At 45.4% G+C, this 17,421-nt stretch overlaps 1 protein-coding gene across 3 annotated transcripts in view; it reads left to right on the forward strand.

Annotated features, from left to right (window-relative positions):
- Nucleotides 1-3,427: 3,427 nt before the first annotated feature.
- Nucleotides 3,428-17,421, forward strand: part of ago1 (argonaute RISC component 1) — a 28,792-nt gene continuing 14,798 nt past the window's right edge. Inside the window, exons 1-9 of one of the 3 annotated variants that reach the window (XM_048260778.1) lie at nt 3,428-3,878; nt 9,762-9,948; nt 11,730-11,850; nt 12,790-12,971; nt 13,833-13,969; nt 14,685-14,834; nt 14,966-15,053; nt 15,462-15,609; nt 16,489-16,608. In XM_048260778.1, the coding sequence (XP_048116735.1) occupies nt 3,854-3,878; nt 9,762-9,948; nt 11,730-11,850; nt 12,790-12,971; nt 13,833-13,969; nt 14,685-14,834; nt 14,966-15,053; nt 15,462-15,609; nt 16,489-16,608 (1,158 nt within the window). In that variant the 5' untranslated portion in view covers nt 3,428-3,853. The remainder of the gene's footprint in view (nt 3,879-9,761; nt 9,949-11,729; nt 11,851-12,789; nt 12,972-13,832; nt 13,970-14,684; nt 14,835-14,965; nt 15,054-15,461; nt 15,610-16,488; nt 16,609-17,421) is intronic. The other 2 variants (XM_048260779.1, XM_048260780.1) reach the window with 2 other exon arrangements.

Genomic DNA, 17,421 nt, shown 5'->3' on the forward strand with positions numbered 1-17,421 from the left:
GAGAGGACATGTAGACAAACTGAAGGCCGCGGCAAATCTACTGGCCAGCAGGGGCAGAAAGGCCAGCGATGGCGGTCTTCCCGTGAGGGGTCAAAAGTTGCAGCCAAGCCAGCCAGGAGTCGAACCTAGAATCTTCTAATCCGTGGTCAGGCAGCGTTATCCATTCGCCACTGGCCCTGACAGACCCAGCTGACTAGCATGCCATCAGTGTGTTCCAGAGGCGATGCGCGACAGCAGCACGGGTCGCGCAGAGCTGCATTCTTCCATTCTTCGAAGCCTCAAAAAGAGAGATGAGCCGACATGCGGTCCAGCTTTGCACCCCACTTTTCCCGGCCGAGGGCAATAATCCAGAAATGTGCAAAAGCTGCGTGACCGGTTCGAACCCGGGGTTGCTCGCGACCCACAACATGAGTACTAACCACTATCACGATCCGCGGCACAACCCGCGGGCTGTGTGTTCTTCCGGCCACAGTAAAGCTCCTCTCTCAGAGTGCGTGCTCTGTGACCAGCCTTTGACGAGTTTCTCGCTGGCTCCTCTGAGCACTCCTCGGCTGCAGTTTCCACTCCGTAAACGAGTTGTGGGTGCTGCTAATTTGCAGAAAAAACCAAACACCGCCTCTCGACCCACAGGCACCAATCCACAAATGGCCAAACGCTGGCGTTTCCCTGCCTCTCGGCACACGTAATGCGTGTGAAAGAGTTGGAGAGATGCTGAAGGCTGGGAAAAGCAGCTGAAGAAGTGCACGGTTCGCAAAGCTGAAGGAGACAGTCTTTAGCCATGTGAAAGGTGTCCAGCAGGTGAAGGTGAGCCCATGCAGGTGGAGACAGACTGCACTGTTGGGGGCAATGCCTTAAGCCGAGGGGCTCTACTGGGAAAGAGCCCACAGTGGCCGGGAAGGCAGAAGCGCTTCCCATACCGAGTCGAACCGGGCGCCTGGGTGAAAACCAGGAATCCTAACCGCTAGACCATATGGGAGGAGGCATTCTGCCACCGTCTTGTAGAAAAGCAAAGGCGCGTATGCGTTTGTGCTGGACTGAAACGAGTGTCAATGAGGTCCGGGAACGACTGACTGACTTTTGACGAGAGAGGACATGTAGACAAAGTGAAGGCCGCGGCAAATCTACTGGCCAGCAGAGGGCAGAAGGCCAGCGTGGCGGACCTCCCGGCGCGGGGTCAAAAGTTGCCGCCGAGCCAGCCAGGAGTCGAACCGTAGTGTAGTCTAGTAGTCTAGACATGCAGCCTTCTCAGAGTAGGGTTGTTTGAAAATAGCACTTTTACTTATTTTGACTGAGTAGAATTTCAGTCATGTAACTGTAGGCCTACTTTTACTTGTGTAGATTTATTCACACCATATGAAAAGAAAGGAAAAAGAAAAACGCAACCTCCATCATTAGATATGTGATCTGACATGTCGACCAAAATTAGATAGTCAGATGCTGGGAAAGTGGATGCATGACAATTTTGAGAACCCATGGTAAATTATCATGATAATTCAACATGGTAATATTATTATAACAGGTTGACATCGACAGCAGTAGTTAAAATCAAAGGTTATGAACTAGCGACACACACAAATAGACTAACGTTAAGCTACGCACAACCATACCCTTATTATCTGCCCTGACCATCAGTCTTGCGGATGTAAATAATGTAGACTAAACAGTGAGGTTATTGCCGGATTAACTGATTATGGACTGACTATGAGTCTGATTATGGACTTTTTTCGACTTGGTGGTCAAACTTAACACTTCGTTGTAGCCTACAGACAGTTTACACCTATAGATGCATGCACTGTGCAACCTGCTGCCAATGCTGAAATTTCGCAGGGAGCCGCTGCGTATGATGGTGATGGGTGAAACCATTGTGATGGGGCGGGGGATTCTAAATCGGCGATTTCTGTTAAGGAGGAGTTTGGTGCGGGTTTCACACCATCTCACAGTTCATAAACATAAAATATACTTAAAAAATATTACTTAACATAAAATATACTTAAAAAATATTATCTGATTTATAAATGGGGTGGCAACAGACTGTGTCCCAGGGGTGACAGGGGTGGCAGCTGCTACCCTTTGCCACCCTGTAGATCCGCGCCTGCCAATCCTTGTTGACTGCAGATACTTTGAAATGAAAATTAGTTGGACTTTATCGTAATGTTCTACAAAAAGTTGAGTTTATGTAAAACTTGTCGTAAAACTATGAATATAACATTAGCCTAGCTATAGAGTCTATAGGCCTATAAATATAACATTAGCCTAGCTATAGAGTCTATAAGCAGCCTAGCTATAGAGTCAATAGGCCAGTGAACATAACATTAGCCTAGCTATAGAGTCTATAGGCCTATGAATATACTTGCCCAACTGCCCCCCCCCACACACACACACACAGTAGCCTCCATATAGCCTACTCTATATATATACTCTATATAGCCTACTCTCTCTATATATATATATACTCTATATAGCCTACTCTATCTGGTGGGCATCTATAAGTATATCTACCCTACTCTATATATATACTCTATATAGCCTACTCTATATATATACACTCTATACAGCCTACTCTCTATATATACTCTATATAGCCTACTCTATATATATGCTCTATAGCCTACTATATATATATATATATATATACTCCATATAGCCTACTCTATCTAGTGGGCATCTATAAGTATATATACCCTACACTATCTGGTGGGCATTTAGCCTACTCTATCTGGTGGTCATTGTGGTTTGCTTCTTTTTTTCTTGTTGGCTATAAAATACTGTATTCACATCAGCAAATTATTTGTGAAAAATCACCATTTTTGGTTTCAATTTTGCTTACATGATTACTGTGTATTTCAACTTCTCTCTGATGACTTTCACTCTTGTATGGAAATATACATAGAAGCCCATGAAAGACAGAAGAGCTTTAGGTTTTGAGCAACAGTGTGTGATGTAGCCTATCCAAAATGTCATATTATTATTTGCGAATTTATAAGAGCGAATGTTTGATGTTTATGACATTTTGAATGTGTAATTTGTAATTTGTAATGTGTAATTTTGCTGGAGATCTGAATCATTTTGCATTTTGTGGGAGCAATTGTGGATTTTTTTGTGCAGAGTTTTGAAAAATAGAGAGGGTTTTGAAAATGTGTGTAAACAGTTGTAAAAAAAACTGTATTAGCCTAATACATTTGCAAACATAAAAAAAAAAACATTTTTCATGTTGTCATTATGGGGTATTGGGTGTAGGGTTTTGGGATAAGGCTGTAACAATGTTATAACATATAACTATTATGAATGTGTTGGTCCCCAAGTGCAGCAACGTTCAACTACACGTTGGCATCTGATTCTGTACAGGGCAAATTAGTCCGCCAACCTCCAGAGGGCAATAGTCACGAAATAACGCGTTTATATTTAAACACTGAGCTGTCTGCAGAAACGATGAAAAGGGGGGCTGGAAATCGGGGGTGAAGGGCTGGCCGTTTTTGTTCCACTGGAGAATCCTGCTTGAACGGTGAGCAGGAATATAACAGACCACAATACCAAACTGCGCCGCGGGCATTTCGAGTTGTCAATCCGAATCAGGACATTTCCGTAAGGGTGGACTTGAAGATTGGAAGGCGATCTTTGGGGCCCTTGTCGGAGCACTGCTTTGGGAGACCAGCAAGAAAGCTATTGTCGTTAGCTACAACTCTGCGGGTCTGGGGGTTCCAGAAGGGGCAGGGGGCGGGGGGTTACCGAGGAAGGAAAAGATTGAACGCTGAGAGGAGGCTGGAAGTCTGAAACGCTTCCAGCCTGACGCGGCCGGCGTTGTGGCGATATAGCTTTGAACTGTGTGTTGAACCCTCGCGGCTAAGTGGATGGGATGGAGCCGGGACCATCTGGCGCTGGTAGGTCTTTCTACGCTGTCATTTCTGTTCACTAGACAATGTTTTCAAGAGGACTATATGATAATCATACTTGGGAAAACTGTGCCGCTCACATTTGTCTCTTAACAAACCATGTCGGTGGACATTATGCATCATGTTTTGGCAGTGCATCAAACGTAAAGAATATTTTTTAGCAATTTGTTACAGAATAATAGTAACGTTAATCACAAATATTTCTTACTTAAGGTACATTTTAATACTTAGTGAAAGGAAGGATTCCGTGTGTGCATTGACAATGTTCGAGGTCAGGGGCGGGGGCAGGGGGTCGTGGGAATCGTTAACCGTAGATCTTCGAGGTAAAGCCCGCCTTCCACCAAAGCAGCTGGGCGCACCCTAGGACCTCCCTGAAAACTCACGCGCGCGCACAGACCCGACGCCCAGAACGCCCCTCAATGTTATTAACATACTATTACAATGTGCATTGACATGGTTGAGGACAGTGCAATTAACACTGCACTCCAATGTCCCTATTCATTTGCATCTGGGGGATTATATAATGACTGCAGTGACATAAATAAGTAATTTCCCATGAACACAACAACACACATTTCTAAGATAGTTGAAAATTAGTCTGTGATAAGTAATCATGGTTGTGGTTTCCTTCAAGATTGGAGGCCTTGGTTGGGTCAGTAGTATTAAATATTGCTAAGGGTCATACTACATCTTGGGTCATAATACATCTTGAATTTCCCCTTGGGGATCAATAAAGTATATATCTATCTATCTATCTACTACCATCTGTGTCAAAATGCAATATTCCATGTGTTTCTGTGAAGGGTGAGCCCCTCAGGTCCATGAAAAGGCCTTGCTGCCCAGAGTAAGAACAACCAGCTCGTTTTCAGCAGGTCCCCTAGTTACCACAAGCAGGTCCCCTTCTTACTGAGGTGATTCTGAGGAGTGTTGACAACCATTTTGTCAGTCTCATAGGACTGGTTCTGGGCACATAAACACAAATGTATACTGATAGTATGTAAAATATAGCAAGTGTCCTTTCCTTGCCCTCTAACTGATCTAGTTTTACACCAGTTTTCATCTGTGACAACCTCAGCTTGCTTGTTTGCTCCATTCCTGCTCAGACTTCATGGTGATCTTTACAGAAGTCCATGAATAAACTTGGAAATGTATTACATGTGCTTCTCCTCATGCAACAGAGCAGCAAGTGGCAGTGTGTTCAAATCTTGAAGTGTTTGCGCCCCTGGAAAGTGGAGCTGTTGATCTACTCCGTTAATTGTGCAGTGGATTGACGCACACACTGTAGCAATATGTAGGCCAACTGCAATTTGGAAGTTTTCCTCTGAGAATCAGCTGGTGTACTTCCTAAATCAAATAGAGTGATTGTGTTTATCCATTATTAAAATTGAATTATTCCTCAAAACAACATGCTTCATATTTTCAGGTAATGCATGGTTTGCAGGTGTTTCTTGACCTACTTAATGCCTCACCATTCACGAGGATGACCAGGCAGTGTGCAAAGTAGTTCCTAATATATAGCCTAATAAATGGAATTTTCAGTGGACATTTTTACATTCACAGTGAAGATGTCTGCACACTTACACAGATGTCAAATATTTTAATCCTGGTTCCTAGTAGGCCTAACGATGGACTAGAGGGAAGGTCTTGTCTGATTAAATGAAATTCTTCAGGATACTGATCAAAACAAGCTTAGTAGTCCAAGTCATAATCTCCGTTCAGGAAACTTAAGTGTGAGTCCCTCATTCAGGAAACACTGGTTTTCACACCTGCCTCTCATCCAGTTGTCATAGTTCAGAGGAATAACTAGGCCTAGTGGAAAGTTGCCATGTTGGGCCTAGTGTTCAGGTAAGACAAATAAAAGTTCACGCTCTTGCCAGTTCAAGCCTTTGTTCTTGCTTGAAGGCGTCTTTTGGCACACCTGTTGAATGCAGTCAATATTCCTCCCAACTATCTGGTTTTATTTGTCAAGGTAGTCACAAAGCATTGCACTTTTCTGTACCAAGTCAATATTCACTCATTTAGAAATCCTAGCTGTGAAGAGCAAATTGCAAATTCTCATTGGCACTTTTCCCCCTTCTTTTTTGATACATTTTTTTAAAATGTTGAGTGTCTGAGAACAAGTCATTTTATTGTGTTCATGATCTGTATCCTCAGCAAGATCTATAGCCTAGATGGCTAAAGTCAGTGCAGTATCTTAACAAATGCGAGTGAAGCCAGAATTCTTAAGAGGTCACCATGGTTACTGTGGAATGACCATTCTAAATAAAGGGTACAATCTGTCAGAGGTCAAAGGCTGGAAGAATGGGGGGGGGGGGGCTTGATTGCCAGGTGGTGCACACACTACTTCACCCTCACTCAACAAACTCTCCTGTCCACACACACACACAAGCACACTGTTGTTGTGCCTACAGTGAGACAGCTGGAGATCCTGATGCCAGGCACAACCAGGTGGGTGCTGGCAGATTTGGGGTTCTGAATCGGCAGCCTCCCCTCCCCTCCCCTCCCTGTTACACTGGCTCTGTCTGCCTGAGGGTGCGGCTATTGTTCACTGGTGCTCAAGCTCTGGCTGCTGCTTTCAAACCATCTGCTTTGTGTGTGTGTGTGTGTGTGTGTGTGTGTGTGTGTGTGAACATGAAGTGAATGAGAGAGGGAAAAGAAGAGGAGAGCAAGAGGGAGAAGGGAAGAAGTCCTGTTAAATGAGTTGCTCAGTGTTGGGCATCCATGATGAGTAGGGGTTAGTCAGTTGTTGGGCATCCATGATGAGTAGGGGTTAGTTATGGTTATGGAATTTAGCAGACACTTTTGTCCAAAGTGAATTACAAAATAAAAAGAATGCAATCGTTTAAAATGACCAGTAAACAGTTAAAAAGTTGGTAAGACTACATTAAGGAAAATAGCAATAATAACAATATCAATGCAATATCAACGTATCAATATGCAATATCAAAATAAACAAATACCATAAATATACAAACCATAACTCATAAATACAAACCATAACTCATAAATATACAAACCATTACTCATAAGAACCACTTAATTAATGAAGTGTAAGCTGAACAGATACGTCTTGAAACCTTCAAACCTAACTCTTCAAACACCCAAAACTATCACAGGAGCGCAGAGCACTGGGCAACTCATTCCACCAGCACTGGGCATCCATGATGAGAAGGGGTTAGTCAGCACTGGGCATCCATGATGAGAAGGGGTTAGTCAGTTGTTGGGCATCCATGATGAGAAGGGGTTAGTCAGTGCTGGGCATCCATGATGAGAAGGGGTTAGTCAGTTGTTGGGTATCCATGATGAGAAGGGGTTAGTCAGTGCTGGGCATCCATGATGAGAAGGGGTTAGTCAGTTGTTGGGCATCCATGATGAGATGGGGTTAGTCAGTTGTTGGGTACCGATGATGAGCAGGGTTTAGAGATGCACCAGTTCTTGTTGACTGCTATTGGCAAATTTACTAGCCTATGCCCTGAAAACTTGTGCGATGCATTACTCTTGTGAGAATGCCAATAAGGGGCATTACTGCATAATAAAATGTGACACCATAAAATTGGCCTTTTGGTTCTGATATCGGTGCACGTTGATATCTTATCCGCGGTGGATTTACATAGAAATAGTAGCTGAAATACTCTGCCTGTATGTGGTTTAGTTTGCCAGTGAGGGTGGGTTTTGGAGTTGTTTTGGTGGACTGTTGTGGTGGCCTTGCATGGCTGGCCCTTTAAATGGTCTCTCTGCTTATGAATGGGGGGCTGGTGGGAAGATTGGGAGATTGATGTGCTGGGGAGTGGGGAGTGGCTCTGTCACGCTGTTGCAGGATGAATAAGGCCAAGATCCCATCACTGAACCCCCACCCCTCAAGGCGCACACACACACACACACACACACACACACACATACACGCACGCTCACAACCAAGGCACACACACACTCACTCTATCTCTGTCTCATGCACACACATACACACGCACGCTCACAACCAAGGCACACACACACACACACTCACTCTATCTCTGTCTCATGCACACACATACACACGCACGCTCACAACCAAGGCACACACACACACTCACTCTATCTCTGTCTCATGCACACACATACACACGCACGCTCACAACCAAGGCACACACACACACACTCACTCTATCTCTGTCTCATGCACACACACACACACGCATGCTCACAACCAAGGCACACACACACACACTCACTCTATCTCTGTCTCATGCACACACACACACACTCACTCTATCTCTGTCTCATGCACACACATACACACGCACGCTCACAACCAAGGCACACACACACACACTCACTCTATCTCTGTCTCATGCACACACACACACACGCACGCTCTTGTGCTCTCACACCCAGGTTTCCTTATCTCCATGACAATGTGTGTTGCTGTGGAGTTGTCATGGTGAGCCTGGGAATGTTTTGGGGGGCCCTCGTATTTGTGTTGCTGGAGAAATGTGGGGTGAACTCCTTCTCTGTCTCTTTAGCCCATCTCTCTCTCCATCTCTCTCTATATATCTCCCACCTCTCTCTCTCTCTCTCTCTCTCTCTCTCTCTCTTTCTCTGAGTCACTTTCTCACCCCTTTCCCTTGGCCTGCCTCTCTGTTTCCCCTGTTTTCTGATGGAGAAGGAGGGCAGCTGGGGTCTTTGTTGTGATGGAGGGAGGGTTCTCCTGGGATGGAGGGGTTAGACTGTGGGGCCCCTTTGAAAAGACAGATCTCTACTTATCCTCCTTGTACCCTTCAGGCTTTTCTCCTCCCTCCTTCCCTCTCTCTTTCCCTCTCTTTCTTTCTCTCTATTTATCTCTTGCTATCTCTGATGATTACATAAATGCATTACAGTATACATAAAGAAGCGTAATGACCACCATTTATCCCACAATCAGAGAGTTTATCCGCCAGTGAGGCGGCCAAAAGAAGTCACTCCCTCTCCGCAACTTAATACATTTGTCCATTGTTGGACGGTGACTTTATAAACACGACACTGCATAATAAAACTGTTGACCTGTTGAAGTGTTTCCTGACGCATGTGCTGAATGAGTTGCATATGATCTAGGAGCATTAGGGGACTGTTGGAAAGGGCTGAATTAATTATACGCTCTCTATAAAGTCAGGAAGTAAAGAGTATGATGTGATGTTTCAGAATGTGATCCTAAATGTGGTGATGTTTATGAATGTGCTGCTAAATGTGATGTTGTTTATGAATGTGATTCTAAATGTGATATTTATGAATGTGATCCTGAATGTGATGTTGTTTATGAATGTGATTCTAAATGTGATATTTATGAATGTGATCCTGAATGTGATGTTGTTTATGAATGTGATTCTAAATGTGATATTTATGAATGTGATCCTGAATGTGATGTTGTTTATGAATGTGATGCTAAATATTCTTGTTTCTTTCCTCCCCCTTTTCCCTCCCTCGCTCCACTCTTTCGTCTTTGTTCACCCTCTTTTCTTTTGTCCCTCATTCGTTAATATCCTCCTCTCCTGTCACACTCTCTACCACTCTTAATCCTGTCCTTCTCCCTGCCCCCTAAATACTCTCTTACCCCTCCCTGCCCCCTCCAATGCTCTCTTACCCCTCCCTCATCCCAATGCCACAATCAATTCTTCTCCTCCTTACCTCTGACATGGCTCTGTCTCTATCCCTCTCTTTCACCCACCCATTTATTTCCCTTCTGCACTCTCTCCTCCTCACTTCATTTTTTTTCTGATCCACTGAACTCCATTTGTTCACACATCCTTTACCTTTTGGATTCCCCACACCCCTCCTGTTCTGTTCTCCTTTTCCCTGTTGCCCCCCCCTCTCTCCCCTGATCTGGTTCCCTGTCTGCTTCTTCCTGCCCGTCTCCAGTGCCCATGGGGCCTTACCCCCCTCCCCTGCAGCAGGTGTTTCAGGCCCCGCGCCGTCCGGGGATGGGCACTGTGGGCAAACCCATCAAGCTGCTGGCCAACTACTTTGAGGTGGAGATCCCCAAGATGGACGTGTACCACTACGAGGTGGACATCAAGCCTGACAAGTGCCCCCGCCGAGTCAACAGGTAGCCGTCTTGCCAGGCAGGCCGGCCGCTCATAGTGAGGCAGTGGCTGGGCAGTAATCTAATCGATGCCTGGAAGTCCCTCATCACATGCGTCTGCTGTTGCTGAAAGGACACCTCCACCCCCTTCAGTAACCCTCAATTGCGTTTGAACCATTGTAGACTGATATAGTAGCTCTAGATTTTAAACTGCTTAAACTTAAACAACTTTGTAAGCCTGTAACTTGGCTAAATTCTAGAGCCTCGGTCAGTCGACTGCCTTTTGTTTCATCTCAGGTCTTGTGGTGCTGTTGCACAGAGTATAAACCTCACAAAAAATTCTAAGATGATGAGGTACCTGCTCAGCTGTGTCTCCCCTTCATTTCAAGATTCCTTCCCTTAAGATCGCTTGCCCTCTAGCATGAGATGAGCTTGAACAACAGGACTATAGGTCAATTTACACTGGACTTAAACTTTACGATCGCTTGCCCTCTAGCATGAGATGAGAACAAGTCAGAGCAGGCAGCTTCCGACAGTATCTTGTTTTCTCCGGTCTTGCTTGGGATTCTCCATTTGTCACGCAGGCCTGGTGCCTAGCGGGGTCATTTGGGTTCAGCTACATGACATGCCAGCCATATTTACAGCCACTCCAGATCCATGGTCCATTAGTCTGAACACGGGCTGCATTTAATTCAACAAAGAGTAACAGACACACACACACACACACACACACACACACACACACACACACTAAGAGTAACAGGCTTGATCTGATGACTGAAGCTTGATCCTCCTCAGTTGTAAACAGCCTGGCCCAGAAATAAGTAGATAAAAGGCTTCTTGCATGTTGTTCCCAAATTCAGTTAATTACATGACTAGACCATCCTCTGAGAAAATCTTAGACCTTCCGGCCTAGACCGGGGCTTGACCTACCCCTGTGTGTGTGTGTGTGTGTGTGTGTGTCTGTGTCTGTGTGTGTGTGTGTGCGCGCGCGTGTGTGCGTGTATGAGAGAAAGAAGGGTGGGGAACATGGCTGGGAGTGTCTCTTTATTGGCTAGGTGTGTTTCTGAACAGGGCTTGTAAGCACTTCAATCAGGCCTGGTCAGGCTATTGTTGGATAGATGTATTAGAATTTTGTGTCACAGTGATCACCTACTTTCACCTTCCATGTATAACAATTCACATTAGGCTGCTGCCGTCTTGATTGTGGATTAAGGCTAGTCCCAGACGAGCCCCACTGATGCTATTTGCAGGGACATGCTGATAATTTGTAAGCTGTTATCTGCCAATGTGGTACTGATAATATTGTGCATCCCTAAGTGTTAGTGGTACATGCTTAAAGTGTTTCAGCATTTTCTCTGTTCTGATCAGGACATTTTACTCTGTGTATTCTCGTAGCAACGCATCCTATTCTTATAGCAACGCATCCTATTCTATCTTCAGTGTTCACACAAGCGCTCCATTATTGGTTGTTGTACCGAGGTGATAAACAGTGGGACCAGATCAATAGCCATAAAAATCTCCCACTTGGTTCTGTAAATACTCCAGTAAGATAATCAATGCATTTTGCATCACAAGTCTCTAGAGCGGATGTGTGTGAGCAGGCAGTATAATAGCTGGGGGGGGAGTAGAGATCTGAACCTGACATGGATCTGATGCTTCCCCCACAGTGAGGTAGTGGAGTACATGGGTCTGATCTGATGCTTCCCCCACAGAGAGGTAGTGGAGTACATGGGTCTGATCTGATGCTTCCCCCACAGAGAGGTAGTGGAGTACATGGGTCTGATCTGATGCTTCCCCCACAGAGAGGTAGTGGAGTACATGGTGCAGCACTTCAAGCCTCAGCTGTTCGGTGACCGGAAGCCGGTGTACGACGGCAAGAAGAACATCTACACTGTGCTGGCTCTGCCTATTGGTAGCGAGAAGGTAGGCAAGGCATGGACAACATGGGCAACACATACTTAACACACTTGGCATGTCATTTTTTTCTTTCTTTTGGTCCTTCCTTCTTTCCTTCCTTCATTTCTTCCTTCATTTCTTTCTAATTTATCATTTCCTTTCTCTCTCTGCTCTGCCTTTAAGGCTGATTTATGCTTCTGCGTCGAATCGAAGGCGTTCCACCGCAGACGCCTCTGTGTCGCCGCCAACCCCGCTCTGAGCCCTCGTGCACCTCCAAAAATGTGTAACCTCACGTCGAGGCGACGCAGACCACAAGGACTGTGATTGGTCAACTCGTCCTGTGTGTTGATAGCAGCCTACTGTGGGGAGTAGCAACATGCTAGTTCACTGACAGAAGCTTTACAAATAAACTCAGATATATTTTGGTTACAATGACGGGGTTATCCGATTGTAAAGTGTCTCAATGTCAATAACGTTTTGAAATTAGCACTGCCAGCAAGCAGTACTTTTGGGCAGTTGTGCTAAAGTTTGTTTGCTAACATAACATAAACTGGCTGGCAGACACCTCGCAAATAACCTCAGACTTATTTTCTGGTTACAAGAACTAGGTCAATGAATTTTACTGTCTATTTCTCGATACTTTTTACAAAATCTAAGCAAGAAAAGGCCAAACAAATAAGATTAATATTTCAGCACGACAGTCTATGGGGTTTGCCATTCTGAGTACCGTTTCGGTGGTGAGCGACACAGACAGCACAGAACTTCGAAGCCACACATCCCCTAGTGTTATGCTGATGAAATGCACCACGATGCAAACCAACCCCGACGCAGAACCCCCGAAACCTCATGCATACAAACACCTATGTCTCTCTGATGTATGACTGCATGTATACAAACACATTTTCTACCCGCCTCATCGCTCTCTTCTTCTCTACACCCCCTCCCCCTTTCCCCCTGCTGCACCAGGTGGACTTCGAGGTAACCATCCCGGGTGAGGGGAAGGACCGCATCTTCAAGGTGTCCATTCGCTGGCTGGCCAAAGTGTCATGGCGGCTGCTTCAGGAGACGCTGGTGAGCGGCCGGCTGCAGGTGCCCCTGGACTCGGTGCAGGCGCTGGACGTGGCCATGCGACACCTGGCCTCCATGAGGTGCGTCTCCTCCCTCAACACTCTCTTTATCACTCTCTCTTCCTCACTCTCTCTTTATCACTCTCTCTGGGGAGATCCCCTGGGGATCAATAAAGTATCTATCTATCTATCTATCTATCTATCTATCTCTCTTTCTCACTCTCTTTCTCACTCTCCCTTTATCTTGTCCTCCCTCTCTTCCTCTTATTTCTCACTCTCTCTCTCTTCCTCTGTTAAAGGCGCTCTAAGCAATGTTACATGGTTTCTAAGCTAAAACATTTTTTTTGTCACATACAACAAACATCACCTCACCATCTGCTTGCTGTCTGTGCCCTGAATACGCTGTAAAAAAACGCGGTCTCTGTGGACAGCCCAGGCTCCAAAAATGCCACCAAATCAACCTGGTCCAACCTGGACCATAAAAACATAACAAACAGCCAATTACCGACAAGATGCACGTTTTAGGGTTTCAATTGCACGGGAGGGAGTAGCGAGCAAGCTAGCTCTCTGTTTTGTTTGAATATCAACAGAAGTGACGTTACCCAACATGCTTAGAATGCCTTTAACACATTCTACCTCAATGACTCAATGTCATGTTCAAGCAGTGAACACAGTGTACACCAACTAGTATACTGTTTGAAAGTGTCTTCAATGTATGAAGTTGAGGGATTTTCAGCGATACTGTCATTTTTCTCCTCTATTATACACCTCCACATTTGGTTCCTTTCAGCACACTGTAAATTAGTAATCCAGTAATCCAGCATGGCCCTGCCATTGCTCATTGCTTCTAGCCAGACGCTATGGAAATGCAAAGGGCGGGTTTCCAGTGCTCTAACCCTCCGGTTCTCCTCGTGCTCTAACCCTCCGGTTCTCCTCCTGAAGGTACACTCCAGTGGGTCGGTCCTTCTTCTCTCCCCCGGAGGGGTATTACCACCCCCTGGGCGGGGGTAGGGAGGTGTGGTTCGGCTTCCATCAGTCGGTCAGGCCAGCCATGTGGAAGATGATGCTCAACATAGACGGTGAGTAGCTGGTCCTCTGAGGACCACACTAGCGGAGTATCAGATAGCAGTAACACACCTGTGTCCTGCACCACCAAGTGAGCTTGCTGGTTTGCCCAGGTAACTTCAAGAGTAATGTAGTGATGTATGATGTAACTTCCTGATTAATCCATCTATATTTGAACTGCCTCACTGTCCACAATCTATCATTTCGCTGTGTGAGGATGTCTAAAGTCAAAGTCTGACCGTCAAAATCCTTCTGCTTCTCCTGATTGTCATTATGAAAGATATTCCCTCCCATGAGGAATGCAGTAAAATAATTAGTTGCTTTAAAGAGATTAAATAAACTTTAACACCCTGGTGGTAAAAAGGCATGAGGGGCTTGTTGACAGTTGTGACGGAGTGCTGTCAGTATGAGTTATGCAGCAAAGGGAGAGGGCAGTCACCCCACCTGGCCTCCAACCCAGGTCTCCTGCAGCTCTTTAAAGCAACTCATTTTTGTCTGCATTCCACGGGTAATAAGAAAGTGCTGCATGAACCAATTGATCATAAACTCAGCCTGTGTTGGCAAACCTACCCCTTCATGTGCACAAAGAAAGTTTAGTTAACATTGCGTAAATGGAGTATCATTCTGATATCTTGAGGAGAGAAGCATGCCAAGCGTAGTTTATTTAATCTCGGCATAGCCGATGTTGGGACCTTTGACTGACTTGGTTGGTGCTCTTCCCCGCTGCAGTGTCTGCCACGGCCTTCTACAAAGCACAGCCAGTTATCGAGTTCATGTGTGAGGTCCTGGACATCCGTAACATCGACGAGCAGCCCAAAACACTCACCGACTCCCAGAGGGTCCGCTTCACCAAGGAGATCAAAGGTGGGCCTATAACTGGTACTGCTACTATTACTACTACTGCACTACACTATTATTTACCTCCTATAGCTGAAACAGCTGGGGTATGGCCTGTCTGATGCGTGCATGTGTGTGTGTGTGCGCGTGTGTGTGTGTGTGACTGTTGGCAGGTCTGAAGGTGGAGGTGACGCACTGTGGTCAGATGAAGAGGAAGTACCGCGTCTGCAACGTCACACGTCGGCCCGCCAGCCACCAGACGTGAGTCTGCTCACACCTGTCTGCACGTGTTTCTCGCCGCACAGTCACCTTCAGACAAAGAAATCCTCTCATCTTGGAATATAGATAAGCAGGATATAGTCGAAAAGCTTAATTTGGAATTATCTTCTAAATTAAAAAAAAATTAAGACCTTAAATTAAGACCTTAAAGGAAAATTCCGGTATTTAGCACTTTGATCCAAAACAAACCAGAAAAGGGACTCAAAGTGCTAAATACTGGAATTTTCCTTTAAATTAAGAAAAATAAAGACCTTAAATTCTAATGAAAACTGCATTTGCCATTCACTAACACCCATTATATCGGTGCCACACAAACTAGACAACGTTCCCTTTCTCATCTCAGTTTTCAGATGTTTCCTTTTGTTTACGTTCTTCTTGTTTCCCCTCCAGGTTTCCCCTCCAGTTGGAGAGTGGGCAGACAGTGGAGTGCACGGTGGCCCAGTATTTCAAGCAGAAGTACAATCTGCAGCTCAAGTACCCCCACCTGCCCTGCCTGCAGGTGGGGCAGGAGCAGAAGCACACCTACCTGCCCCTGGAGGTGAGCCACGCCAGGAGTCAAATATCAGCCCCTAACGTCCCACTAATGAATGGGATTGACCTGTTCCGCATATGTTAAATATCAGCCCCTAACGTCCCACTAATGAATGGGATTGACCTGTTCATATGTTAAATATCAGCCCCCCTAACGTCCCACTAATGAATGGGATTGACCTGTTCATATGTTAAATATCAGCCCCTAACGTCCCACTAATGAATGGGATTGACCTGTTCCGCATATGTTAAATATCAGCCCCTAACGTCCCACTAATGAATGGGATTGACCTGTTCCGCATATGTTAAATATCAGCCCCTAACGTCCCACTAATGAATGGGATTGACCTGTTCCGCATATGTTAAATATCAGCCCCTAACGTCCCACTAATGAATGGGATTGACCTGTTCCGCATATGTTAAATATCAGCCCCTAACGCCCCACTAATGAATGGGATTGACCTGTTCCGCATATGTTAAATATCAGCCCCTAACGCCCCACTAATGAATGGGATTGACCTGTTCGCATATGTTAAATATCAGCCCCTAACGCCCCACTAATGAATGGGATTGACCTGTTCCGCATATGTTAAATATCAGCCCCTAACGTCCCACTAATGAATGGGATTGACCTGTTCCGCATATGTTAAATATCAGCCCCTAACGTCCCCACTAATGAATGGGATTGACCTGTTCCGCATATGTTAAATATCAGCCCCTAACGTCCCACTAATGAATGGGATTGACCTGTTCCGCATATGTTAAATATCAGCCCCTAACGTCCCACTAATGAATGGGATTGACCTGTTCCGCATATGTTAAATATGTTCATATGTTGGGTGAATCTGAAACGACACTTTGGTTTTGTTGTTTTCTCCCCCGACAGGTTTGTAACATAGTAGCAGGTCAGCGCTGCATTAAGAAACTGACTGATAATCAGACCTCCACCATGATCAAAGCCACAGCCCGCTCTGCACCGGACAGACAGGAGGAGATCAGCCGGCTGGTGAGTGCTGACACCTAGTGGTTGGAGGCTGTACTACAACAAAGAGTAGGCCCCATTTTTTGTCTTGAGTGTCCACATTTACTATGTACTTGATTGACAACCACAGTTCATTTGAATTGGATAGTTTGACAGTAATATGCTGGATATACACACACAAAATGTATTATTTATCATTTAATTACAAAGTAATTCAGTTTTCTCAGCTTTTTGAAGCTTTGATCACATATTCAGTGTTTCTCAGCTGGGTTGTAATGCACTGGCTTACTGGTTAGGAAATCAGACTTGTGGCCGAAGGGGGGCCGGTCCGATCCCTGACTGGTAGGAAAAAATGTGGGTGGGGTGAGTGATTGAACAGTGCTCTCCCACATCCACATCCATGGATGAGGTGCCCTTGAGCAAGGCACCTAACCCCCAACTGCTCCCCGGGCGCCGGATTAAGGCCAATTGCCCACTGCTCCGGGTGTGTATGTGTGCTCCGATTGTGGGTGTGCTCCTAGTGTGTGTATGAACAGGACTATACAGTATAACTTAACTTCTGTTGCACTGACTGGACATGCTAGTACATGCTAGTGCTGACTGGACATGCTAGTGCTGACTGGACATGCTAGTACATGCTAGTGCAAGTTGTTGATGACTCTGCTATTCCTGTACGGAAATCCCACATGAATGCAACATCTCAGTTTTGAAAAGGGCAAGGTAGCTTGAAATCCTTAAGTTTGCATATACATTTCTGCTTACTCTCTGCCTCTGAAAAGAACAGAGTTGAGTTTACTGAAGGCCCTGCTCACTGTGTACCTGCATTTCTAAGTGTAG

This window comes from Alosa alosa, chromosome 13 (assembly GCF_017589495.1).
Source record: "Alosa alosa isolate M-15738 ecotype Scorff River chromosome 13, AALO_Geno_1.1, whole genome shotgun sequence".
Classification (NCBI taxonomy): domain Eukaryota; kingdom Metazoa; phylum Chordata; class Actinopteri; order Clupeiformes; family Clupeidae; genus Alosa; species Alosa alosa.